Source organism: Camelina sativa, chromosome 20, assembly GCF_030686135.1.
Source record: "Camelina sativa cultivar CO46 ecotype springtype chromosome 20, ASM3068613v1".
NCBI lineage: Eukaryota > Viridiplantae > Streptophyta > Magnoliopsida > Brassicales > Brassicaceae > Camelina > Camelina sativa.
This window is the reverse complement of record NC_141899.1, coordinates 10,412,407-10,438,604: the sequence shown is the minus strand read 5'-3', so window position 1 is coordinate 10,438,604 and position 26,198 is coordinate 10,412,407. Positions and strand designations below refer to the sequence as shown.

The 26,198-nt window shown below is 36.7% G+C and overlaps 5 protein-coding genes across 6 annotated transcripts; 3 read left to right on the top strand and 2 right to left on the bottom strand.

The window, feature by feature from the left end:
* On the bottom strand, positions 1-4,469 carry LOC104770428 (protein Brevis radix-like 4). The gene is made up of 5 exons (XM_010494856.3): positions 4,223-4,469; positions 3,692-4,134; positions 961-1,096; positions 475-875; positions 1-379 (listed from the first exon to the last, which is right to left on the bottom strand). The coding sequence occupies exons 1-5, from the start codon at positions 4,319-4,321 to the stop codon at positions 301-303; spliced, it is 1,158 nt and encodes a 385-aa protein (XP_010493158.1). The 5' UTR covers positions 4,322-4,469; the 3' UTR covers positions 1-300.
* Positions 4,470-5,759: 1,290 nt separating this feature from the next.
* LOC104770427 (alpha/beta hydrolase domain-containing protein WAV2) lies at positions 5,760-8,901 on the top strand. Its single transcript, XM_010494855.2, has 8 exons — positions 5,760-6,184; positions 6,500-6,535; positions 6,655-6,733; positions 6,825-6,879; positions 6,978-7,094; positions 7,696-7,860; positions 8,179-8,406; positions 8,530-8,901. Exons 1-8 carry the CDS (start codon positions 5,947-5,949, stop codon positions 8,536-8,538), a joined length of 927 nt encoding a protein of 308 aa, XP_010493157.1. The 5' UTR covers positions 5,760-5,946; the 3' UTR covers positions 8,539-8,901.
* Positions 8,902-9,090: 189 nt separating this feature from the next.
* LOC104770426 (PHD finger protein ALFIN-LIKE 5) lies at positions 9,091-12,260 on the top strand. Of its 2 annotated transcripts, none has more exons than XM_010494854.3 (5): positions 9,091-9,455; positions 9,699-9,731; positions 10,269-10,497; positions 10,599-10,734; positions 11,746-12,260. In XM_010494854.3, the coding sequence occupies exons 1-5, from the start codon at positions 9,353-9,355 to the stop codon at positions 12,046-12,048; spliced, it is 804 nt and encodes a 267-aa protein (XP_010493156.1). In that variant the 5' UTR covers positions 9,091-9,352; the 3' UTR covers positions 12,049-12,260. The 2 variants fall into 2 exon arrangements, with proteins under 2 accessions (XP_010493156.1, XP_087361003.1); XM_087504877.1 differs by having other exon boundaries at positions 9,182-9,455; positions 11,057-12,260.
* Positions 12,189-13,602, bottom strand: LOC104770425 (glutaredoxin-C4). The gene is made up of 4 exons (XM_010494853.3): positions 13,304-13,602; positions 12,773-12,846; positions 12,513-12,611; positions 12,189-12,420 (listed from the first exon to the last, which is right to left on the bottom strand). Exons 1-4 carry the CDS (start codon positions 13,459-13,461, stop codon positions 12,344-12,346), a joined length of 408 nt encoding a protein of 135 aa, XP_010493155.1. The 5' UTR covers positions 13,462-13,602; the 3' UTR covers positions 12,189-12,343.
* A 662-nt stretch (positions 13,603-14,264) lies between these two features.
* On the top strand, positions 14,265-26,034 carry LOC104770424 (myosin-17). Its single transcript, XM_010494852.2, has 39 exons — positions 14,265-14,847; positions 15,982-16,110; positions 16,380-16,523; positions 16,613-16,758; positions 16,856-17,012; positions 17,195-17,253; positions 17,606-17,765; positions 17,871-18,020; positions 18,106-18,242; positions 18,321-18,467; positions 18,670-18,771; positions 18,872-18,929; positions 19,007-19,108; positions 19,231-19,268; positions 19,408-19,534; positions 19,611-19,781; positions 20,146-20,277; positions 20,403-20,512; positions 20,687-20,747; positions 20,835-21,012; positions 21,265-21,470; positions 21,596-21,715; positions 21,813-21,911; positions 21,986-22,207; positions 22,334-22,473; positions 22,681-22,798; positions 22,893-22,940; positions 23,040-23,111; positions 23,209-23,379; positions 23,488-23,643; positions 23,744-23,950; positions 24,252-24,389; positions 24,470-24,540; positions 24,634-24,733; positions 24,820-24,876; positions 24,985-25,041; positions 25,141-25,221; positions 25,298-25,380; positions 25,463-26,034. Exons 1-39 carry the CDS (start codon positions 14,845-14,847, stop codon positions 25,596-25,598), a joined length of 4,593 nt encoding a protein of 1,530 aa, XP_010493154.2. The 5' UTR covers positions 14,265-14,844; the 3' UTR covers positions 25,599-26,034.
* Positions 26,035-26,198: the final 164 nt, after the last annotated feature.

The window sequence follows — 26,198 nt, the reverse complement described above, 5'->3', positions numbered from 1 at the left end:
TTAGTTATCCAACGCTCGCTGGTAATTTTATAAAACCCATCGGTGAACCGTAAATACACTTAAAGAACAGAAAGACAAACATTATATAATTTCCAAGCTTTTGCAAAAAATTTTTTTGAAGGAAGTAAATAAGAAAGCCTCCTTAAAACATATTCCACAATTGATATTTGAGATTCATTTCATAGAGGGCACAAGAAGTACCTGTGGAAGTATTTACTTGAGCTGGAAAAAAAAACGGTATACCAGAGAATGAGAAATAAATAAAAAACACAAAACCCTTTAGATGCATCTAGACGACGATCACAAGTATTGTTCATGTATCCTTGCTCTGTTCTCTTCCCACCACAGTCTCGCGTGCATCTCCCCAAATCTCTCTCGGCTACAATGCCAAAGAAACACACAGTTTTTGAGTGATGTTACACTTGTAATAAACCCGGGTTTTGAATCAATGTAAGGAAGTTCTTTTTTAGTTACCTGAATCTGACTCTTCTAAGCTCTCTTTTCCCACCAGGTAATACTTTAATGGTGATATAAACGCCAGGCTCATCTTGCTCCACCCATTCGTTGTCAGCATCACTCGCATTGCTTACCGACATTTCCTCTGACCGGTCTGCATCTCTCGAGGAGCTGCTTCTTATGGAAGCATCCATGGAAGAAGTTTCTGTCTTGGCTCCACTGATGCTTGAAACTTTAGGAGTTGAGTTGAGCATACCAGAGTCATAAAACTGTTGGCTCTGCATTGAGTTATGGTCCAGTGAATCCGAGGATGAGTAAGCCGCCAATCCAGCTGGACGATGGATGTTACGAGGCAACCGTTCTTTGTTTAGAGGTGGTGTTGCGGGAGTGTCCTCTGGATGGAACTCCACTTTTGCATTCTAAATCAAAAATATGTCAGGAGTAATTAGTGACTAATTACGGCTTATTAATTTATCAACCTGATATAGTGAGAAAGCTAATTACCTCGTCTTCGGATCTAGGTGGCGTGGGAAGCGGGAAAGCTTGGCGGCTTAGTTTTTGAACATTGTAAAGTTCCATTACTTTGTCATAGTTATCTGCCCACCATCGTTGAGCTTGTAACTTGTTGAACATGTCTCGGCTAATCAAAGACAAATAAAAAAACACAAGTAAGACGATACATTAGTTTTCTTCAATGTTACTAGGAAAAGGTCATGATAGAGTACAGCAGTCAAAGAGCACAAGATGAAACATTGAAAAATCAAGTTAAGGGGTGATTTAAAAAATTGTCATCGTAAGAGTAAATTGTCAGATTAACCCCGGTAATTATTGTTAGTTTGTTACCAGCTAAACCTAAAGTTCCTTATAATGTTCTAGTGTAATTTACCGGAACAACACACCTTGGCTCACTTAGATTTTCTGACACATGAGATTCTAAGTTAAATAAGAAAAAAATATTAGTGAAAGAAGTGACTTTTAAACCAGGACCAGAGGACCAAAGTGGGCACACTCGAAGGTGGATTAAAGGGAGATTTGACAAAATAACAACAGCTAATTCAATAAACCTTTTGACAAATTGAACACATAGGCTAAGGGGGTAGAAAAGAGAGTTGAAAACAAGAGACACAGATCCAACCTTTTAAATATTGATTGGATCTTTTTGTTAGTTTAATGGCCGGGCAATAGTAAATAATCAATCAAAATTTCGTAGATATAAAGGAAAACAAAAAATCATGAAGGACGAAATAGCGACAACAATGGTCAAAGCTAATAATTAGGAGATATGATTGTGTCCTACACAGTAAAAGAAAAATAATTGGGAAGGTGGGTAGGAGAGAATTTCTCAAAGCAAACTCAATTTTTTTTGGTTTAATTTCTCCAAAAGTTATATTAACTCATTTGTTTTGGTTTACCAAAACAAGAACTAAACAAAAGAAGAAGAAACACATGTAACAGAGTACTGTTAGGACTTAACCTAATCAGGGGATTGAAAAGATAACAATAAATTTGTGAACTAAACGAAAGAGACCAAAAAGAAGGTTTTGACAAAACAAAAAAACAGACAGTAAGTGATAGAAGTAGAAGAAGTGTGATTAATTATAGTACGAAAGAAGACAAAGAATCGAAGGAAGGCAGAGACAAAATACGTTGAAATTGTCTTGTCTTTATCAATAGGCGACATAAGAGTGAACGAAACTGTGCTAATTGCTAAAGGCTAAAGCTATTTGCTTTGTTTTTTTTTTTGGTCTTTAAGAATAATTTATACTACTATTTTTGTCTTTTGGAATAATGAGAAGAACTATTCTTTCCTATGCTGCTCTCCAACAACAGCAATAATGTGTTTAACAGGACAAAGACGCGGAGAATAAGGCACTCATGGGCTCAATAAAACAAGATTTTTATATTTTAATAGTAGAAGAAAACGTTAAGAAATAGTATTGGTGAAAATGATTAAAATAATATAAATGAACCCAAACAATGATTTTGGAATGTTTGATTGAACTAATATAAACAAAGAAAACAAATGTATCATCTAACAACTCCCATAAAGAATCAAGTTTTAGCAAACTTATAGTGACACCATTCTAGAGTGATTTCATTTATGTTTAAAAATCAAATTTCAAGAGAAAAGTCTCAAAGTTTTTCATGTGAACTGGAAATTATTGATATTGAAGGAAAACAAAAAGAGAAAATAAAAAATGATCAAAAAAGCAAAAAAAAAGAGAGAGACAGAATGAGAAGAGATGACCCAAGGAAAGCACTTTAAAAAGGGGAACACCCCAATATATATTTTGCTTTTTGAACCTTTACGGCCTTTGCTTCTCATTAGTCATTAGGCGTGAAGCGTTACAGTCGACAACTCTGGTCCCATTCTCTGTTTTTTTACCAACTTTTTCCCTATTTTCACACCCACAATTTACCCCTTCTTCTATAGTTTAACACTCCAGTTTTGGGTGCATCAAAAAAACTTTTATTTTTTTTCCTGAGGTAATACGTTTTACTTACTGTCCTAACTTTTTTAGTTCATAAATAAACCAAAACTACTTGTGACGATTTTCACTCAATTTAAATGCTAACTATCTTGTTTTATATTTCCCTACGTATAAAAACACACATATTCCAAACTCAATCAAATTAAAATCAAAAACACCTTTTTAATTTTAGAATAGCTTTAAAACTTTAAATAAAACTTGAATCAAGATCAAACCAAAAGAGGAGAAGAAGAAGAAAAAAAAACGAAAAACCTAGTTGGGCCATGTCTTCTAATCGTGAATTCGAGATATTATACCATTGTATTCTTAAAAAAAAATAAAAATAATAAGTACGTACATTTCTACAAAAAGACATGGCATGATTGTTAGATTCGTATGCTCTAGAATTTTAGTTATTATCAACATATGTTGCCTAGACATTGAACTCCACAAAACAAAACAAAATCATACTCGTAAAACATTATCTACGCTAAATTTCAATATAATATGTATATATCCATTTTTAGAAAATAGCATTCAAAGATTTTCAGATTGCACTGATTTTATAATTTTTTTAGAAAAATCAGATTGAGTTCAGTCTCACAAAATCACGACCAACACAAAACGTGCTAAATTCTTTTTTAAAGAAACGAGGCAACGACGAAGCAAAAGTAAAAACTAACCGTAGGATCAAAAACAAACAGAGTCAACAAAAGGATCATAACCGTAGATATGAATGAAGAGAGTAAATTAAAGTAACGTACCTGAAACGTATCCGTTTGAGATCATTACCACCGCCGGGAAGAGAAACGAAGGTAATGAGAACACCTGGCTCTACCTGAGCAACCCATTCTTTTGGCTCTTTCTCTTCCACGAACACTATCGGGTCGACCCGGTTCCTCCCACTCGCCGATTTCGGTGTCGCTTCTCCGCTCGATATACCTTTTAGCCTCGCTTCCATCTCTTTTCCCCATACCCTAGGCTGTTGTTGTTGCTGCGCCGCCGCCGCCGCCGCAGCCGACGTTGTGTTGATCGAGCTGTTTGATCTTCCGTAAAGCATTTTGAACCGTTGCTCCGATTCGAAATCCGACTTTACCGACACAGGACTGTTCCTGATTGGTCCTTGCACTTGTCCCTGACCCTGCGCCGCCGTACACGGCGTACAATGCCGGTACGCTCCCGAAGCTTTCAGAGCCATGTCTTTGAGCTGAGATTGAATTGACGAACCCTCCATCAGAACCGAGAAGACGGAGAAGGAGGAGAAGAGTTAAGAGTTTGATTTAAATTTAGTTTACCTGAGAAGTTAAAGATTTGGCGTGTTTGGAATCCGGATCGTCGGTTTGACCCGAAGATTCATCGCCGGCTCGCTTTGAACGAGCTATACACGTCAGCATTTTCCGGCGACTGGCTTGGTCTTTGATTTGATTTTTTTTGTTCTTTCTCTTTTTTGGATACGGAGAGAGAGAGAGAGAGAATGGTGTCAGTTTCTTCTACTTTGGTTTGTTTTTGGCTTTGGTGCTCTTTTTAAGTTTTTGTTCTGTCTCTCTCTTTTTTTTAATAATTGTTTTATAATTTTGCGCTTAAGAAACTTTTAACCGGGATTACCGGTTCCATAAAGGTTCCGAGTCTCTCTACGGTAATTACGCAATTCGGTGGTAAAAAATAATAATGAAAGTAAAAATGGTAAAAAAGTTTTGGTGTCTAGCAAAAAAAAAGTTTTGTTTACTGATTAGCTAAAACATGTCAGTAGGTTAAGACTATATACATGATTGTAGTCTGTGGATTTCAAACTTTCGTAAGTATCAAAGGTCGTTTCCTTCATCTAACGCAAGTAGTCAAGTGTGCTTGCAGGATTGAATTATCGAGGTAATGCAAAAACTCTTGACTCTGACTTTTGAGAAACCTAAAAACGAAAGATATTTATGTGCGGCTCTAAGCTATTATATGGAGTACATCACAATAAGTCAATAATACTAAAAGTTGTTCTTACTTCTTAGCATATTCATTCATTTAATGTGTAATGTATATAGCTAGAGTGTGTTGTTTGTTCAATTCATAACGCTTCTGATTGCAACTTATCTGACATTTTAAGATAGCAATGCGACAAATAGCAAGTATATGTTCCATTCCGACAAGATATAAATATGTGGTGTCTTCGTCTACTATACATTTCATGTGAATGATTGATCCAACCACTCGAAAATTACTAGGGTGTAAGTATTTTCTATACATAAAGATGCATTTATTTTTTGCAACATACAAAAATTGGACGAGCACTTACCATTTTTCTTTTTCTCACATAAGAACTTTTTATCTAAAAGATGATTCCACCAATTTTCTCTTTCTTTGTTTCAAAGTTTATGATAAGCCACATTCAAAGCGTAAGTACAATATTGGCGCTTAGAACACTCGTTGCTTTGACTGATTTTTGTTGTTGTTGTTGTTGTCAATGATGTAATGTACTAAACTAGAAATTGAAACAAGTCTTGGACCACCCTTGGCCAAAACATTATAAACAACTCTTCCATTTTATTTTATTTTAAAAGTTATCTTCGACCAGCCACTATGGTCTTGTTCTCGATTTTGGTGTTCGAAAAACATTATACTAGTGACACTAAGATTTCAAGGTAGGCTTTTGGGAGGCATATCTAATCTACTAGTACAGTCATTGGTTTCAAAACTCAAAAGTCTCCACACTACATACACGTAGTTGCAATTTCCATCAAAAAAAGCTGAACGAAAATTTAACTTCAAGAATTCAACAATCACGGGCTTTTAGTAATAAAATATCTAAATATGGGCTTTAAGTTTCGGCCCACTAAAACCTTCTCTGTCACAAACTCACAATCCGTCTCAGTTCTCTCACCTGTAAAAAACTTTCTCCTGTCGAAGAAGAAAAGCAAAATCCACGAGAGATACAGATAGAAAGTGGAAAAAGGTGCGTTTCGATCCCGCTGCTTCTGTTACGGACTCGGATTCGGATTTTGGAATCTGCTCCTTGAGCAGAGACAAGAGGAAAATGGTGACGTACGTGAGCGCGTTGTTCTACGGAGTAGGAGGGATAGTCGTCGCCGGAGTGGCGCTGCTCGTAGCTTTCCAGGAGAAGCTTGTCTACGTACCGGTTCTTCCTGGTTTGAGCAAGGCTTATCCGATCACTCCCGCTAGGCTTAATCTTAATTACGAGGACGTTTGGCTTCAATCATCCGATGGCGTACGCCTTCACGCTTGGTTCATCAAGATGTTCCCCGAATGTCGAGGTCTCTTTCTCTTTTTCGATTTTTTGAGTTGTGTATCGATACTGTTCATCGATTCAGTAGTTTTTTGTTGGTGGATTTGGTTTATGCATTTCGGAAAGCTTTTGAATCTACCGGATTTTGGGGATTTTAGGTCTTGATTTCACTTTCTTCAGCTAGGTTTTAGTCTCCTTTTCCCAGATTTGTGATCTTTTGCTGCTTTTAAGCTAGTTTGGAACTTATCAGCTACTCAAAAGCTAGTTGGTAGCTTTAGCTTAACTGGACCGAGTTTGAGGGTCCGAGTTCTGATAGTTGATATTTTGATTGTTTTCTGTGCAGGTCCGACCATTCTATTTTTCCAAGAAAATGCCGGAAGTATCCTTTCCAGAGCCATTTCATGGTCTTTGTTGGTTTATATATTTGTTGTTTCATTTAGTTAGCTTCATTTAGCTGGGATTCTTTGCCTTGTGACGGCCTTGACCTTAGAACCCCAGACATCGCTCATCGTTTGGAGATGGTTCGCATCATGATACAGAAATTGAAGTGCAATGTATTCATGCTTTCATATCGCGGGTTAGTTTAATTCATCCAAAAATTAAACTTTTTTGAGTCTAATCATTGGTGGATCTGTTTACATAATGCTGATTGAATTTCCTGTGCTTAGCTATGGGGCAAGTGATGGTTATCCTTCACAACATGGACTCACAAAAGATGCTCAGGTTTGCTCGTCTCTCTAGATCTATCCAGATATTCTTGAACTCTTCTGTTTTGTGTCCTTGTATTTATTACCCATTTTCTTGTCTGATGCTTTTGTTAGGCTGCGTTGGATCACCTTTCTCAAAGGACTGACATTGATACATCTAGAATAGTTGTATTTGGAAGGTCGCTTGGGGGAGCTGTTGGAGCTTTGCTTACCAAGAACAATCCAGATAAGGTAATATTAGTAAATACTCTTATTGGCAGCATGTTATGAGTAGAGGAAATGTACATTTAATTTAGAAGCAGAGAGATTGAGAGGCCGTTATCGTTTAAAGGGAGAAGTATAATTCAGAGTCCCACATGGTTACAAATGAGACTAACCAAATGGCCTAAAGACACCCTCTGCACTTCTCTAGGGGCCTGGTTTGAATAGCCTCTTATCAGTATCTGAGATTATTACTCATGGTCTTTGGCAGATGACCTGGAGGCTGATTGTACAAAAATTTCTGGAGTAACTCATTAGTTAGATTCTAGTCACTTGTTATCTGTAATGATCGATTCGGTCAGTTCTACCGGAATTTATTTATATTCTGTGAAAAAGTTTAGCCATTTAGCAATATTATATGTGAGTAGTCTCCTTTTATTACCCCCACCGAAACTTACTGTTATATGCACTAGAACTATCTTTCTCAAAGAATTTCTTGGTAAATGAAATTTTCAGATGCTTGATAAGTTGCATATTTTTTTTTTCCTTGTCGTTTCTACTTTCAGTATTTCATTTGATATCCACGCGTCAAATGGTTGTATGTTTACCATTTGCAACTGTCCTTATATAGGTATCTGCATTGATTCTGGAAAACACTTTCACTTCCATTCTTGATATGGCTGGCGTTTTGCTGCCCTTCTTAAAGTGGTTTATTGGAGGAAGTGGTACGAAAAGCCTGAAGCTTCTTAATTTTGTTGTGCGCTCCCCCTGGAAAACAATTGATGCTATTGGTGAGGTAAGAAGCAGTTGTAGACTCTAGCAAATTTATCTTCAGATGGATTCTTTTTGTTTACAGTTTGCATATGCCAAAGAAATGACTTAAACAAGCAGATAACATTATATTACCTTAACGACCTCCATATTAATATATCCCATGCATTAATGTACACCACGAGCTGACTGATTGCTCTCTGATTTGTTCCATGGATTTAAACTTAAAAGGGATAAGGAGGGAGTTTGATGTCCTGCAAAAAATATGTCCCTGTTAGATCAATGTCTCATAATTTGATTGTCTGTAGCAACCCGTGATAAACTAATCTTGAAACAATAACAGGTCAAACAGCCGGTGCTTTTCCTCTCTGGACTGCAAGATGAGATGGTCCCTCCATTTCACATGAAATTGCTGTATGCGAAAGCAGCTGCCCGTAATCCTCAGTGCACCTTTGTGGAGTTTCCAAATGGGATGCATATGGATACATGGCTGTCTGGTGGTGACCTTTACTGGAAAACAAACGTGCAGTTTCTTGAAAAGCATGCGGCTGAGAAAGGAAGGACTATAGGGGTAAAATCATTTCTCGAAGTTTAGAAATAATGTGTCTTATCAATGCTTCTTGAGATTTTCTTTTGATGTTTTGTTCCTGAAGTAGAAGTCTAAGATTGGCGTTGGTCTATTATCTGATGACAGGAAAGGTAAATGAGTTGACGATGTTGTGATTAGAGGAGGATTTGACTCACTTGGCTCCGACAACTGCAACTTGAAACGACAGTATCTTTATAAGCATGTTTATACCTATGTTGCATTTGGGAGTGATACAACTTGTTCTTAGAGTGAGATATTGGAGAGATACTTTGTAAGCAGAACCAGCTAGTGGAGATGGCAAGTGTAGGTTAATCAGATGCATTTGCTTCGTCTCATTTTTGTTTTTTTGGTTATTTTTCCAAGTGTTGGTGTTTCTCTGATCGTAACCATTTTCCTCTGAATGATCATTGCTGTGTAGATGATTGAGAAAGTGCAAAGACATGGTTATATAATTAAAATCTTGAATTTGTCTGTCTATTATATATTTTCTCGCGTTTCTTTTGTATTAATTCAAAGATCTTTAAAACTATTGGAGTAAAGCTTTCATCATAATCATTTGTTCAACTTGATTGTTGCCAAATACAGTCAATCTGCCAGCATCGTGACGCTATATTGAACTAATATGCCATAATAAGCTATGGTGAGTGGTTTGGGTCTTTCTCAACAGTGTTTTATACACCAAGACCAAGTGATAAAAAAAGAACGAAAAACAAAAGTGTGTGACTAGATCGGGTCTGTCACGGTCCACGGAGGATGCAGCACCTTTATTTTCGTCTTCATTCAACTTTTTCTTACTTTTATCACTTCGATCCAAACAAAAAAAATTATGCTTTTCTAAAAAAAAAGACACAAACCTCACTGTCAATGCCGCTCTTGCATCGTTTCTGATTCTGAGAGAGAGAGAGAGAGTGAAAGTGAAGAGATAGACATGGAAGGAGGAGGAGCTGCGCACTACAACCCTCGAACTGTCGAAGAAGTCTTCCGAGATTTCAAGGGCCGTCGAGCTGGCATCATCCAAGCTCTCACCACTGGTAATCTTCTTCTTCTCTTCGTTTTCTAAAGTTTGTTTTTTTTCAGTGAAATTTTGTAAAGTATGATTTTTTTTCTTATGGGTTTTGAAATTTTCATTTAAAATACTTCTCATGACGATCGTTTGGTGCTCTGATTCAGAGTACTTCCGAAACAATTGTGCTTAAGTGTTGTGTTGGTGATACTTAGTTCTCCAAATTTGGAGAACAATTTTCTGATTGATCCACTTGGTTTTGGATTTGCAGATGTGGAAGATTTTTTCCAGCAATGTGATCCTGGTTAGGCGTTTTTCCTCTGTCTCTCTCTCTAGCTTTAATTATTACTAAGTGATTTCTCTCAAGCTGCTTCATTTATTCACGGTTTTGACTTGTGGGTTTCCTGTAACTCTTTTAATGCTTATGGTCTCTCGTTTATAGCGGTTTCTTTTGTAGTGTGATTCATGCGGTTTCTATACAGCTTTGCTTTTATTTTCTGCTGTAGTTTTTTCTTGTCTGGTTTTCGGAACTGACATGACATGGTAAAGCTTATCCGAATCAATAGGGACACTGAATTTTACATTATCTTTCGCTTCTGCTTACTTTGTTTTGTACTAATGACTGATGATATTAAACATTTGAGCAATAGTTTCGTGATTTGGTCTCCCCATGATTCAATAGTTTTCGCCTTTGTGCTGTTATCTTTCTCTGCATTTTCTATCTCGCTTTTGGCTATGGCTTTATTGTCACAACTACACAGAGGTTGCTTGTCTCTAAGCATGTGTGCACATTATGAAATTCCTTGCAGCTCTAAACCTTTTTGTATTGTGACATTTTCAGAGAAGGAGAATCTTTGCTTGTATGGATTCCCTAATGAAGTTTGGGAAGTTAACTTACCAGCTGAAGAAGTTCCACCTGAGCTCCCCGAACCTGCACTCGGCATTAACTTTGCCAGAGATGGAATGCAGGAAAAAGACTGGCTTTCTCTCGTTGCTGTCCACAGTGATGCGTGGTTGCTTTCTGTCTCCTTTTACTTTGGTTCAAGATTTGGTTTCGATAAAGCTGACAGGTATCATCTTTGTTTTTAAGATCTCTGCTCATATCTCTACCATTAGTTATCATGAGGTCTCCAGCATTTCCATACTAACCCCCTTGCACTTACTAATTCAGGAAGCGATTGTTCAACATGATGAATGAAGTTCCTACTGTATTTGAAGTTGTAACTGGATATGCGAAAAAACAAACAAGGGAAAAGCCCTCTTCAGAAAATCTAAATGGCAACAAATCCAAGTCAAATTCAAAAGTGGTAAGACTCATGCTGTCTGTCCTCTAATAAGATTCAGAACATGTATTCCTTTATTTATTAACTGTTAATTAAGAAAAACCAAACCAAATAACCCTACGATGAATTCTAGAGCTTATGCTACTCTTCCAAACCCTTTCCCAACTTGGTCCTACCACTATTGATTCTCTATGTAACTCCCATGGTAAACGATCTAAGTTGTTCCGTTAGTTGAGCTAGCAACTCAATTAGAAACCTGCAAAAAACGTCTCGATAGTGATAAACATACTGAAGCTTCATCTTTAGTCTACTCTTATCATCTTTCTTTTTGGCTGTTTTTTTGCAGTTTTTCAGAAATTAGGAATGGTTAAATGGATACTTGAAAAACCACAGCACTGGCATATGTTTTTTCACATCGTAAAGGACCAATATATGACATTTTTATATCCAGTCATTACATAATCTTGGAAGTGTCTTTAGAGAATAGTTTTTTTACCCTCTTCTACTATAACTACATATACTTATGTATCAGATAACCCATAAGCATATTCTCATAGGGTTAAAGTATCAGAGATTGAGTTTTTTTTTTTTGGCTTCAAGGTCTCTATTGTTGCTTTCGTACTTCTCCTTTTCTTCTAGCATGAATGAAGTGTGATGCACATTTTTGGTCCTGAAACAACTTTTCTATGGTATGCATTATAGATTGTAAGATCTTACACAGTTTGCTATTGATGTTCTAAAACATAGACTGAGCATAACAATCTTACTTCCGTAATTGTAGTTTGCATCTTGCAGCTTAAGAAACCTCTAGGTTTGAGATAGGACAAAGATGGGCAGTATCTTTAACTGTAATTGTTGGATCTGTAATTAGCATGAATTAAAAGAAGCTGTTCTGTAATTACTACCTCAGCATGTAATGAAACGACCAAGTTATCTCAAAATTTACCAATCCAATGACATCTGTTGATTAGTTTTTTGAAGTTTACACTTTGGCTATAATGGTGTGGTTAATATAATCCTTCGTCTGGAATGCAGAGAGGTTTAGATGGCAAAAGTTTAAAGACGATACAGGCCAAGGAAGAGGAACAAGGATTAGATGAAGATGAAGAGCAAGAGGAAGAGGGAGAGGAAGATGAAGAGGATGAGGATGAAGATGAACACGGTGAAACCCTGTGTGGAGCTTGTGGAGATAACTATGCTTCTGATGAATTTTGGATTGGCTGTGACAAGTGCGAGAGATGGTTCCACGGGCAGTGTGTGAAGATCACTCCTGCTAGAGCTGAGCATATCAAGCGTTACAAGTGCCCTTCTTGCAGCAACAAAAGAGCACGACCCTAAACGTTTTATTCGACTAATCTTAGCTATGTATCTATAATCTATCTATCCTCCAAATTGTTTGTTGTTCAGACATAGTTACTTAGCTATGTATCTATAATCTATCTTAGTCTGTTTGTTGTTTACTTAGAAGCATGTCCAGATTTGATTTCTCAACCCAACTACGTATAACTCAAGTTGTAGTCTTTCAGTCTTTGATAAGATAAGTTTCACAACTGGAAATTTCAAACAACTGGAAATTGAATTGTTTACACCTCAACACAAAAGAGTATTATCAATTCTTCCAACTATATTCAACCTAGAGTTCAGCATTTTTGTTTCCGGAAACACCAAGAAGCTTGGCCAGTTCCCCGCTCTCATACGCATCTACAGTATCTGAAAACCAGAAACAAAGATAAATCTGTCAGTAAGAAAATGATATCATAAGCAAAGAAGTTTCCTTGAAGGAGAAGGAAAGGTAAGTATACCGTCTGATCCTCCGATGTGTTTTCCGTTTATGAAGACCTGCGGTACTGTTCGCCTTCCAACAATCTCTCCAAGTGCACTTTGGATGCTCCCACCATCTTCTGAAAGACCCAAATTTTAACCCAAATCTCTCGACCGTTAGTCACAACTGAATGTCTAAGTGGTGGTGATCCATCAAAGTTTCAATTAATAGAAATGTCTGAGACTCCAGATCTCGTGGCAAAAAAGAGCTAAGAAACATAGTTGGATGATGAAAACGCACCTCTTTCATCAAGCTCGACAACATAAGGAACTTGATCTAGCTCTCTGAACACAGATTTAGCTTTCCTGCAATAGCTGTTGACCAAACCACATGGAAGAAGAAGAAAAGTAGAGATGGTCATCTATAGGTACATGATCTCTAAATCTCTAAAAGGGGCAAAGGAAAAGCAAAGAGCACAAATACACAACACATTACTGAACCTGAATCTCTTGAACAAAATCCAAATTGGTTTGAACATATTACCCATATAAATGTAGCTCAACAGAGATAACAAAGTTCTGTCACAGATCCCAATCTACCGAATACAATACAAGAAAAAAGGCAAAGCTCATTGGATTCATCAAGTTAGAGACAGACTCATATACGTAATGTGAAGATTACTCAGTCAAGAAAGTCTACAACAAAGAGTCTTCTTCACTCAAGTTTCAATTAATAAGATCTAAACAAACAAAAACACACAAGATCCAATTTTTATGCAAATTCAGAGTGATCACTGATTAGAAATGGCCAAAGAGAGATAGAGAGACATACGGGCAGTAGGATTTGGAGAAAATGACGATCTTGTGGGAAGAGATGGTCTTCTGAACAAACTCGGCTTCAGGGGATGAAGCAGAAGAGGACACCATGGAAATGGATATAACAAGTGTGACGAACAACATTAGCATCGAGATAGATCTAAGCATTGTCATGGCTCCTTTTCTTCTTCTTCTCCTTCTTCTCAGTGAGATAGATGCCAATAGAAGTGAGATCACTTGCAGGATTGAACTGTACGGCGTGTAAGCAAGAGTGTCGTGACGGGTCCGGTTTAATCAGGCCCATTTAAAATCCGGGTCGTATTAAAGCCCAAATCAAGGCCTACTGTTTTGAGCCCGTTCCAAACCCAGTACATGATAATGACAAGCTGGTACTAAGACGTTTTTTTTAACACCAACTTGTCTTGCGGGTTCAATTTGATTTCCCCCTAAAATACGCAATTCTATTTTATTTATTATTTTTTTTTTGTTAAAAAAATACGCAATTCTAGAAAACCATATACACACATCATCCCAAAAAAAAAAAAACATATAATATATATGTGACACAACATCAGTTTGAATAAAAGAGTCAAAATCATTTATAAAGTTATTAAAAACATTCTTCACAAGTTATATATCCTATATTTTTGTAAACGATCTCTCTTCTGATTGGCTCTTCTGAGTCAATCCTATATTGTCTGTTGTCAAAAAAAGTTATAAATCCTATATTTCTATAGGGAGGAATTTAAAAATAGAAACGCTCATACATTTTTTAAAATATTTCCACATCTGTATTATGTAACTAATCCCTCAAAAAGAAGACAACAATTATTAAAATAGAGACAAATTAGCCCATAATTTACTCTAGAAAAGGGAATAAAACTGTAAAAATGAGGAAGTCAAAGGGCAGAAGACAAAACAAGAGAAAAGTGTAAACGTTACAATTTTTTTATTAACCAGACTCAAAAGAAAAAAACAGTGGTGTGGGTGGCTGACCACGAATGTGAATGTGTCCAACTCGATCCACCTCCCTTCTTCTCTCAGTGGACCAAACTCAATTCTCTCAAGCACCATATTTTTTTTTTTGAAAATAAAACAATAATTAAGAAAAAAAGAAAAGTGTTAGAGAGAGAAAGAGAGAGACACAGCTCAAAAGAGAACATTTTTATTTTGTTTGCTCGAAGAGAGAGAGAGAGAGAGAGAAAAAGAGTCTCCATAGAACGACGTCTGCAAAAGGAGAAGGCCAAGTCCAGCTTCTTTCTTTCTTCCTTATAGAGAGAGAGATTTGAACATTCAGATTCAGCTGTTTTTTTTTTTAATTATTTCCGGTGAATCCGATCTCCCCGATTTCTCTGTGTCTGCTTTTGAGCTGACTTCAAGGAGAACTTTTGTTGTTTCAGACCCACCAACTCGAGAATCTGCCCGATCTGACTCGTCTAAGTTGCCTTGACTCGCTGAGTCGGCTTCCTGTAAACTCGGGGTCTCTCTTGGATTGGATGAGTTAAGTGGGTCAAGAGAGAAGGATCTATTGGAAAAAAAAAAGAAGAAAGAGCTGCCATGGTAATATAATCCCATCCTCTTCGTTTTTTTCTTTCCGATTGCTTTATTTGCGTGTTTTTCTATCTCCAAAGTTTTGATTTTTGGATTTGACCAAGTAAAAAAAGATTGATTTTTTTCCGACAAGTTTTTGTTTCACTTGATTTGGTTCTTGTTGGTAGAGAGAGAGAGAGCTTTCCTTTGAGATTTGCGTTTGTTTGTCGATCCCACAATATAAGGAAACGATAAAATCTCGTGAATGTTTTTTCTAAGGGTTATGCCACTTTGATCCTTGGTGGGAAGTTAGAGTTTCCGAATACTAATTAAATTTGCATAATTTCAAAGTGTGCATTTTTATTGGGAAAACATTACAAAAGTGTTTACTGGCAGGTTTTTTAGTTTTCTTCAAATTCATTTTCTTGGACTATCATTTCCTATAAACATTCACTTTAGCGGCATTTTTAGATAACTTCTAATATTAGCAGTTGTTGTTCTGAATCTACTACCTAAGATAGTATGTCGTAGTAAGGTCCTGTAAGCTTCCTATGTTATATTGTGTTTATATATTTCACCAGGCAACTTCTTCGGCTGTTTTTTTTTTTTCTTTAAAAAAATGTATACTTTTTGATTTAATTAGTTTCCAGAAGTAAGATTTAATTGTTTAATTCAGTATAAGGAAACTGTGGGATAGGCGTGGTGTTATAATTTCTTTCTTGTGTTTGGAAAGGAGTGTATACTCTTAGAGTGTTGTCTCTAGATCCTATTACAACTAATTTGGGGAGTTGACATAAACTATAAGATCCATTCTCTCTTTCATTATACTCTTCTCCTATGGCACATGCCATCAATGTGGGTTCGTCAATACCGAATTTCTGACCTTTTGATCATAATCTTTCTTGTGCTTTCTCCATCTATTGCTTATTCAAGGGGATCACTCCATTGTTTACAATAGAAATTATTTTTAGGCCTCCGTTACTCATTGATCTCCACACAAATCTTGATAAATATTCTTTCAAGTTTCATATGATATAAGTATATTTTTCTCTCAAGATAAATTAGAATATCTTTGTACGAGACTGTTAGTCAGCCACATAAACGTATGGAACAGCTTGTGTGATGTTATCAAAATCTTACACGTTCGATCTTTATATCTTGTAGGTTGCCCCAGTCAATATAATAGTTGGTTCTCATGTTTGGATTGAAGATCCAGGAGTTGCATGGATTGACGGAGAAGTTGTCAAAATTAATGGCGAAGAAGTTCATGCACAGACCACAAACGGGAAGACCGTAAGTTTTCAATCCTCTTCACATGTTTTTGCATGTAATATTAAAAACACTGTCACTAGATTGGGTGTTTCTGCTTAGGGTTTATATTTATCTTTGTGTAAAATGGTTCTAGTCCTCTAAACTCTTTTGCCATGGATACTTGTTACTTCTCTAATATATGAGTTTTGTTGCATTATTTTGCTTGACACTTGACATCCTTGTTTCATAATTCTATTACAATTATTGAAACTAGATACTTTATCGACTAATCGATGAAATTTAACTTTCAGGTTGTGGCAAATATGGCAAACGTATTTCCAAAGGATACAGAGGCACCCCCTGGGGGTGTTGATGACATGACTAAGCTCTCATATCTCCATGAACCAGGTGTTTTGAATAACTTGGCCATGAGATACGAGTTGAATGAAATTTATGTAAGTTGTTATGCATTTTTTACGCTGAGTAATCATGAAATCACATATTGAGTTCCACGGCATTACAAAACATTCCTAAATATTTGCAGACATATACTGGAAACATCTTGATTGCTGTAAATCCGTTTCAAAGGTTACCACATCTCTATGATACTCATATGATGGAGCAATATAAAGGAACAGGTTTTGGGGAACTAAGCCCTCATGTGTTTGCTATTGCAGAAGTTGCTTACAGGTAATTAGGACCAATCAATTATTTCACCAGCAGAATTTCTCTTAATCACTCTTTATATGTACATTTTCTCATGCTAGTCTATTGCTTCTTTGGTTAGGGCGATGATCAATGAGGGCAAGAGCAACTCAATTCTGGTAAGTGGGGAAAGTGGTGCTGGTAAGACTGAGACCACAAAGATGCTTATGCGCTACCTTGCTTACCTTGGTGGTCGATCCGGCGTTGAAGGAAGGACAGTGGAACAGCAAGTTCTGGAGGTGAGGCGTTTAAATCTAATGTTTTCTTTTCTTTTTTTTTTAAATATAAAGTTGTTTTGAAACTTGTCATGGAGAAAAGTATAAACCTCTACATAGATACTTTTAGTTACTGCATTAATATATTCATAGAGAGGCTTGCAATGCTAGCCTAATTCTATTTTGGTTTTGTTGTTGGTGTACAGTCAAATCCAGTTCTTGAAGCTTTTGGAAACGCCAAAACACTCAGAAATAACAATTCCAGGTATGTGTATGTTCACTTAGAGGTTTTTCCTATAAATCTTCTCTTGAAATGCTTTTATGAGTTGCATACTCAAACTTGTTCTTGGCTCAAAGCTTCTTCAATCACTACTTGTTAGAGAATTATTTTGTTACTAAGGAATTTCAGGCAATCAATTTCACAGATGGCACATAAGCAAATTGAAACACATATAAACCATGTTAATCTCTTGGCCTTCTACATTTGTAAAGTTGAGGAGTAACCAACTCAACAGTAATGCGTTCCTATGTGATTAATTATTGTGTTATAGAGTTATTCTAAACTTCAAAGCAGATACAGTATCATCATCGTCGCTTTGTTTTTAATCAAAACGCAGTCGATTTGGAAAGTTTGTCGAGCTTCAGTTTGACAATTGTGGGAGAATATCTGGAGCGGCTGTGCGAACATATTTGTTGGAAAGGTCTCGAGTGTGTCAAATATCAGATCCTGAAAGAAATTACCACTGCTTTTACCTTTTATGTGCTGCCCCACCTGAGGTAATGGTGCTACACAATGATGCTAATATACCTTATCGTGTGGCGTTCTGCTTTAAATCACAAGAGTAAGTAGTTGGGGAATTCATATATTTTCCCAATCTGTAGGAAAGAGAGAAGTTCAAGTTGGGAGATCCTAAGTTATTTCATTACTTAAATCAATCGAAGTGCTATAAACTGGATGGAGTGGATGACACCGAGGAATATCTAGCTACCCGACGGGCTATGGATATTGTTGGTATCAGTGAAGAGGAACAGGTCAGTCTTCCTTTTTCTCCTTTTCCAACAAGAAATAATTTCTCTGGTAGAGCATCTTATTGACCATTCTGATAATTGCTATCAGGATGCAATTTTTAGAGTTGTTGCTGCAATCCTGCATCTAGGTAATGTCAATTTTGCGAAAGGAAAAGAGATTGACTCCTCAGTTTTGAAGGATGACAAATCAAGATATCATCTAGATGTATGTGCTGAACTTCTTAGGTATGTGCTGCGTAAATCTCGATTTCTGTTTTGTTTCTTTTTTTACATCTTTGATCCTGAACCCACTTTTTTCAAAAGGTGTGATGCAAAGAAAATGGAAGATGCATTGATAAAACGTGTAATGGTGACACCAGAAGAGGTTATTACAAGAACACTTGATCCTGATTCAGCCACGGGTAGCAGGGATGCATTAGCAAAAACTATCTATTCACGCTTGTTCGATTGGTATACAAAAAAACTTTCTCTCTTTTGATTTGCCGCTCTTATGTTTTTATTTTGATTTTTGTTTTCACTAAGTTCACTCATCTGTCGTGGACATGTTTCACTTATTGTGTCAGTATATATCATTTATGTATCAGAAATATGTCCTAGAATGTCTGCAATGTTTTTTGTATATTCTTAGAACCCGTATCCTTTTTTTTTTCAGGCTTGTTAATAAAATTAACATTTCTATCGGGCAAGATCCAAACTCCAAGACAATAATTGGAGTTCTTGATATCTATGGGTTTGAAAGCTTTAAGATCAACAGGTAAATTTTGTAGCTTGCAGAATGATTTATTTCGTAATAGTGTTAAAAGCTCTATTGATTTTTTTTTTCTTGTTTCTTTTTGTTTTGTTTCTCATTCCAGCTTTGAGCAGTTTTGCATCAATTTTACCAATGAGAAGCTGCAACAACATTTTAACCAGGTCCGTTGTGTTCTTACTATCTTTAGAATAGTTTTCCTCTCCTTACTTAGCTTTGACGTACATTTTTTTTTTCACAGCACGTCTTCAAAATGGAACAAGAGGATTATACCAAAGAAGAGATCAACTGGAGTTACATAGAATTTGTTGATAACAAGGATGTGTTGGATCTCATTGAGAAGGTGTCCTAATGCCGGCTTATCTAATTTTATTCTTGACGTATTTTTGTGATAGTTTACAACTATTTCATCCTTCTTAATACATATGTGTGTTGTTAATGTGTGTTTATGACTTTCTCTTTCAGAAACCTGGAGGAGTCATTGCCCTTCTAGATGAAGCATGGTAGGCTGCTAGACTCTTTAGACGAAACTGTTTCCGTTTATGCTTATGGACTAAAGATCTACTATGATTTTGATGAAGATGCTGCTTTGCTTAATCTGTCTAAGACCAACTGTATAATGGATACTCAATTCTTTTGCAGTATGTTTCCAAAGTCGACACATGAAACATTTGCTCAGAAGCTGTATCAAACGTTCAAGAACAATAAGCGGTTTACCAAACCAAAGCTATCTCGGACCAACTTTGCAATATCACATTATGCTGGAGAGGTAAAACATCTTTTACATGCTTATGATAAATTTTGATAATTTTCCTATTAACACTCTCTCTTTTGTACTGAAACAGGTAACTTATCAGGCTGACTTGTTCCTTGACAAGAACAAAGATTACGTGGTGGCAGAACATCAGGATCTTTTGATCGCTTCCAGTGATACTTTTGTAGCTAGTCTATTTCCTCGCCTAGCAGAGGAAACATCAAATAAAACCAAATTTTCTTCCATCGGGTCACGCTTTAAGGTATGGTGTTTTTTTTGCTCACCATATAGATTTGTTCTCCAAAACTGTCATGCAATATATTCTCCTTTACATAAATATTTAAGGAACTAGGATTTTCCTTTTGATGAATATTCTGTATATAGTGGAAACATCTTTAACACTTTAGGTCCTGAGTGTGCTTGATAGAGAAGCCATATCACTAATTCAGACATCATTAACTCATTTCTTTCATTCACTTTGACTTTGTAGTTATTATTTTTATTCTATGGCTTTCATTTTCAAATTTTCACCCATGTTGATGTTGTGATGAATCATGGTTCAATACATTATGTAGGGGAAACAGTATATTTGTATCTAACAAGACATGCTTAATCTTAAATTTCAGCTTCAACTTCAATCTTTGATGGAGACACTGAGTTCAACTGAACCTCACTACATCAGATGTGTGAAGCCAAATAATGTACTTAAGCCTGCCATCTTCGAGAATGTGAACGTAATTGAACAATTACGAAGTGGTGTAAGTACAACTGGAACCTTCTATATTATTTTTGTCTGTTCTGTGGTATTTATAATTGAGGCTTTGCGACCTAAATGTTCGGTTATAAAACTTACAAACTTACTACTTGTCTTACTTTTGCTAAGGGTGTTCTCGAAGCTATTAGAATCAGCTGTGCAGGTTATCCTACCAAGCGGACGTTTTATGAGTTTCTCAATCGTTTTGGTGTACTTGCTCCAGAAGTTCTAGAGGGAAAGTAAGTCACAATGATATATACATATTGTTTTTCTCTCGTAGTTTTGTATAATCCTGACAAATGGCCTTGTCTTTTGAAAAGAAATTGGTGTTTATTATTTCTTGCAGTTTTTTTTTTTTTTCCTTTGAAAAAAGCCTTTTTTGTTGTATGTAATGGTTCCTATTTTCTTTGCAGTTCTGATGACAAAGTTGCATGCAAAATGCTTCTGGATAAGATAGGCTTAAAGGGTTATGAAGTAAGTCATTTGAAATTGTACTATGTAATGGTTCCATATATGTGTTAGGAACTATGTCTAATTTATCCAACATGCTGCCACTTGCAGTTAGGGAAAACAAAAGTATTCCTTAGAGCTGGGCAGATGGCTGAGTTAGATGCAAGAAGAGCTGAGGTTCTTGGAAATGCGGCTAGGAGAATCCAAAGGCAAAGCCGTACTTTCATCGCACGTAAAGAATTCCGTGCTCTACGTGGAGCTGCTATCGTATTACAATCCAACTGCCGAGGTATCTTCTTCCATAATTTATTGCAACACTATGCTCTTCTCTTTTGCTGCTGTTGTTGTAGCGGTCCAGCATATTGGATTCTGATTTTCTTGCTTCTGTGTGTTCCCATGAAATTAGTGGCTTGTTATGGTCCGTTTTTTCGTTCTGCCTTGCAAATGTGATATATGTAGAGATTATGTGCCTTTTTATTCTTCTACGGATTGTATTACTTTTGGAGGAATGAGCTTCTCAATACCTTTTATTGAATTCAAGGCAAATTGGCGTGTAACCTTTATGAGGAAATGCGACGCCAGGCAGCAGCAGTAAATATTCAGAAGGGTTTCAGAAGACATACTGCCAGAGAATCTTACTTAACAGTTAGACATTCAGCAATAACAGTTCAAACAGCACTAAGGGGAATGGTTGCTCGCAATGAGTTCAGGTTCAGAAAGCAAATGAAGGCTGCTACTATTATTCAGGTCGTTACCAAGAAACCTCTCTGGGTCTTTTTTGCTTACCTAACTGAGCAAATAAGAACATGACACGTCCATGTGTGACATTGTTCAATTTAAACCAGCACTGATGGTCCTCCTTTTTAATTTAGGCTCGTCTTCGCAGTCACCTCGCATATTCTTACTACAAGAAGCTCCAAAAAGCTGCCCTTTCCACACAATGTGGCTGGAGGAGCAGGGTTGCACGAAAAGAATTGAGGACACTTAAAATGGTAGTTTTTTTTTGGGTTTAAAAAAAAACACATTTACTAAATTTTCACAACTTCATGATATGAATCAGGTTCTTACCTTTACAATTTAATGAATCAGGCCGCACGAGACACAGGAGCCCTTAGAGAGGCGAAAGACAAACTTGAAAAGCGTGTTGAAGAATTAACATGGCGTTTACAATTAGAAAAGCGACAGAGAGTAAGTTCATTTCCATACATTGGCATGGTATCAAGCTTTGTTTACTTTGTCATTGATAATCTTTGGTAATATAGACTGAGCTAGAAGAAACAAAAGCCCAAGAATTTGCAAAACAACAGGAGGCTTTGCAAGCAATGCGGTTACAAGTTGAAGAAGCAAACGCTGCCGTAATTAGAGAGCGGGAGGCTGCAAGGAAAGCTATTGAAGAAGCACCTCCAGTCATTAAGGAGACTCCGGTATTGGTTGAGGATACTGAAAAAATCAATTCATTAACATCAGAGGTGGAGGCTCTAAAGGTATGTGTGTTTTCACTTATTAGATTTACCTTTATGTATTCACTATCAAAGTTAGTATATAATTTGTTGATTAGGCCCTTAATATCGTGAAGTGGATTGGTTAGCTTAAATCATATATTGTTACAGGCTTCACTTCAGGCTGAACGACAAGCAGTCGAAAACTTGAAAAAAGCTTTCTCAGAGGCAGAAGCTAGAAATTCCGAGCTGGCCACAGAGCTTGAAAATGCTACGAGAAAAGCAGATCAGCTACATGAATCAGTACAAAGGTTCGTAAAATATATTGATGAACAATCAACAGAAAATGGACAGATTATAATTTCTCATGTACTTTTGACTCTGTCATTTTGCTTACAAGTTTTGAACTGCTAAGAGACGCTTACTAGGCATTGCTATCCTTGTTGGTTGAGTAAATAAGTTATCACTGTGTTTCTTCTATTCTGGACTTCTACATGTTGATTTTGCTTCTGGTTCAGACTAGAAGAGAAGCTTACCAATTCAGAGTCAGAAATCCAAGTACTCAGGCAACAGGCACTTGCTATATCGCCAACCAGCAGATCTATGCCTGCGCGATCAAAAACAATGCTTTTACCGGTGCCAATACATATTAATTCTTTTCGTCTTTCAGATGCATATAAATACAAGTTGGTCTGTTTTATTCATGTAATCTTTTCTTCTCAATGTTCAGAGAACTCCAGAGAATGGAAATCTTCTTAATGGGGAAACAAAGACACCGGTAAGGGAAAGTGAATTTTTCTGATTAAATTGCATGTTCAAAAGGAGACCGGCGTACTTTCTTGTTTATTTAATTGCTTATCGTCTGTAAATGTCACAGGACATGACTCTTGCTGTACGGGAACCAGAGTCTGAGGAGAAACCACAGAAATATCTGAATGAAAGGCAGCAGGTATCAGATATAATATCTTAATGATGGGATCCCATTTCTTGCATTATTGCACTCTGCTTTTCTCTTAACATTATGTTATAATCTTCGTATCATTCAGGAAAACCAGGATCTACTAGTCAAGTGTATCTCACAAAATCTTGGATACGCTGGGGGCAAACCTGTTGCTGCATGTGTCATATACAAATGTCTCCTTCACTGGAGATCATTTGAAGTCGAAAGAACTAGCGTCTTTGACCGTATCATTCAAACAATTGCTTCTGCCATTGAAGTGAGTTGATTCTTTCTTGCTTCATTGTTAAGAAGCATTTATGACTATTTCAACATGTTTTAAAGCCCAGTTTCTGGATATCAATTGGAAATGTTGTCTTACATACAGGTCCCAGATAACAATGAGGTTTTGGCGTATTGGTTATCTAACTCAGCCACTTTATTATTGCTTCTGCAACGCACACTCAAAGCAACTGGCGCAGCTAGTTTAACGCCGCAGAGACGAAGAACAACATCAGCATCCCTTTTTGGAAGGATGTCACAAGTAAGAAAGCCGCAAATCAATTTGCTAACCTAAATTTTTTTATCTGCCTTGGTGTATCAGCCTCAATTCATCTTGTGTGCCTCTTTAACAATCTAAATAGGGATTAAGGGGATCTCCTCAAAGTGCTGGACTCTCTTTTCTAAATAGACAAGGGCTCACCAAGCTTGACGACTTGAGGCAAGTTGAAGCAAAGTACCCCGCACTACTTTTCAAGCAGCAGCTTACTGCATTCCTCGAAAAGATATATGGAATGATCAGAGATAACCTAAAGAAAGAGATATCGCCACTCCTTGGCTTATGTATACAGGTAACTCTTTGTTGCTTTGTTTTCGTAGAACAGTTTCTAGAAAGAGGGGTTATAAATTAGATGGCTTGAAATTAATAACCGAATGTTCTGGATAACCATTTCTTACTCAACGCCTTCTAAACCTCCAAGATGATTCTTCTGCTGTCTTAAAATAATATTCTTTTTTTTCTATTGCTATTGAGAAGGGTTTTCATGTGTTCTCTATTGTTCAACCTTTGTGAAGTTGATATGCTGGTACATTTTAGCTTTAGTTACGTGAAATTTTTTCGATTTCGTATAAAGGAATGTTTGCATAATACAGGCACCAAGGACATCAAGGGCAAGTTTGGTGAAAGGAAGAGCACAAGCAAATGCTGTTGCTCAACAAGCTCTGATTGCCCATTGGCAAAGTATTAGGAAAAGCCTAAACAGTTACTTGAACCTAATGAAAACAAATAATGTGAGTCTCGAAATTAGCAAAAGTAAAAGTTGTATTTTTGTTTTGGTAATGATGATTCCAATATATAATACATGATACAGGCTCCACCCTTCTTAGTCCGCAAAGTATTCACACAAATATTCTCCTTCATCAACGTTCAGCTTTTCAACAGGCATGTGTCACTTGTAATCTCTCCTTTTTTTTCTTCTGTCAAATCTCTTTTTCCTTGGTTGACAGAATATCTTTCTGTCATAACATTTTGCAGTCTTCTTCTACGTCGTGAGTGTTGCTCATTCAGCAATGGGGAGTACGTTAAAGCAGGTTTGGCTGAATTAGAGCAGTGGTGTGTGGAGGCTACTGATGAAGTAAGCCGAGATTTTACACTTTGCCTTTAAATTACTTATATATTTTACATCTTTTGAAATGGAATTGTTGTTTCATTTTCTTACAGTATGCTGGCTCAGCTTGGGATGAGTTGAGGCATATTAGGCAGGCTGTTGGCTTCCTGGTAAATATCTTAGTCGATACTATGTCACTTCTTTTATGCGTTCCCTTGAAATTGTGCTTAAGTTAATTTTGCTTAAGTTAATTTTGCTTCCTTTGACGCTCTGATCAGGTTATTCATCAAAAACCGAAAAAAACCTTAGATGAAATTACAAGAGAACTCTGTCCGGTATGTAGTCTCTTCTACTCAGTCAAAGCGGTTTTTAGCTCATTAAAGTTAAATTATTTTTTCCATAAGATGATCACTAAAGTTGCTTTTCTGGTCCAGGTGCTAAGTATACAGCAGTTATACAGAATAAGTACAATGTACTGGGATGACAAATATGGCACTCATAGTGTTTCTTCAGATGTATGATTCACTTTTAAATAACTAAGCTTTCTCTTGTCTAGATGTGATATTAATTGTATTCTTTCCAAAACCGTAGGTTATTGCAAACATGAGGGTTATGATGACAGAGGACTCGAACAATGCCGTAAGCAGCTCTTTCCTTTTGGACGATGACTCGAGGTAAGCTGAAACTAATTTGTGTTCAATATCTTTTGTACCCTTCCCGTTTCTCATCTAATCCAAGAAATCAATCAAAACACAGCATTCCATTCACGGTTGAAGACATATCAAAATCAATGCAACAAGTGGATGTTAATGACATTGAACCTCCTCAACTTATCCGTGAAAACTCGGGTTTCGGATTCTTACTCACACGTAAAGAAGGCAGTACATCGTAACTGTCCCCGAGGAGCTCTGTATGGTCACCAAGTACGATTGTTGCTACCGCATATACATAAATACATCGTGTGAGCCACTGCATTCCTATGGGCGTTTTGTGTATATTAATATCTTTTTCGGTTTCTATTCTTTCTTCTTCTTTGTTTTGGGTTCAGTCTTTGGCCTTTGTATTTGTGGAGAGGCCAAGTTTATTTCATTCTTTGCATCCCTGTAGTTATGGAAACTCACAGGGGTAATTTGTTTGCCATTTGGTTTTGTCATAGAATGGCTTAGGTGTGTTTGATGCTGTCCTCCCCAGAGAGGGGAGGAGAGTATTTTATTTTAGTCAATTACATATTTTGTTGGTTTGGGCGAGTCTTTATAATTGTAATGAAGGAATTAAAATTTGTTTTCACTATTTATATAGGTTGCACATCAAATATTTTTTCATGTAAATTGTTGGTGAGTTTCTGTTTTACTCGAATCAGTGAAAAGGTTTTTCTTTTGATAACTGTTTCTAAATCATCCAGAAATCATAAACAGACCAAGGTACACACTGGACTGAAACGAAATACCAGACAGAAGAATGTACAATAACATTATTAGATCTTAATCAGATT

Coding starts and splice junctions, on each gene's coding strand:
- LOC104770427 (XM_010494855.2), top strand. CDS start 5,947: ATGGTGACGTACGTGAGCGCGTTGTTCTACGGAGTAGGAGGGATAGTC. Junction 6,734..6,824: donor TTCATGCTTTCATATCGCGG/GTTAGTTTAATT, acceptor TCCTGTGCTTAG/CTATGGGGCAAGTGATGGTT. Junction 6,880..6,977: donor GACTCACAAAAGATGCTCAG/GTTTGCTCGTCT, acceptor TGCTTTTGTTAG/GCTGCGTTGGATCACCTTTC.
- LOC104770425 (XM_010494853.3), bottom strand. CDS start 13,461: ATGACAATGCTTAGATCTATCTCGATGCTAATGTTGTTCGTCACACTT. Junction 12,847..13,303: donor TTCTCCAAATCCTACTGCCC/GTATGTCTCTCT, acceptor TTTGGTCAACAG/CTATTGCAGGAAAGCTAAAT. Junction 12,421..12,512: donor ACACATCGGAGGATCAGACG/GTATACTTACCT, acceptor TCTGGTTTTCAG/ATACTGTAGATGCGTATGAG.
- LOC104770426 (XM_010494854.3), top strand. CDS start 9,353: ATGGAAGGAGGAGGAGCTGCGCACTACAACCCTCGAACTGTCGAAGAA. Junction 9,732..10,268: donor TTTCCAGCAATGTGATCCTG/GTTAGGCGTTTT, acceptor TGACATTTTCAG/AGAAGGAGAATCTTTGCTTG. Junction 10,735..11,745: donor CCAAGTCAAATTCAAAAGTG/GTAAGACTCATG, acceptor TCTGGAATGCAG/AGAGGTTTAGATGGCAAAAG.
- LOC104770428 (XM_010494856.3), bottom strand. CDS start 4,321: ATGCTGACGTGTATAGCTCGTTCAAAGCGAGCCGGCGATGAATCTTCG. Junction 4,135..4,222: donor CCAAATCTTTAACTTCTCAG/GTAAACTAAATT, acceptor ATTCAATCTCAG/CTCAAAGACATGGCTCTGAA. Junction 380..474: donor CTTAGAAGAGTCAGATTCAG/GTAACTAAAAAA, acceptor TTGGCATTGTAG/CCGAGAGAGATTTGGGGAGA.
- LOC104770424 (XM_010494852.2), top strand. Junction 20,513..20,686: donor CCAGAAGTTCTAGAGGGAAA/GTAAGTCACAAT, acceptor TTTTCTTTGCAG/TTCTGATGACAAAGTTGCAT. Junction 22,208..22,333: donor CAGAGGTGGAGGCTCTAAAG/GTATGTGTGTTT, acceptor ATATTGTTACAG/GCTTCACTTCAGGCTGAACG.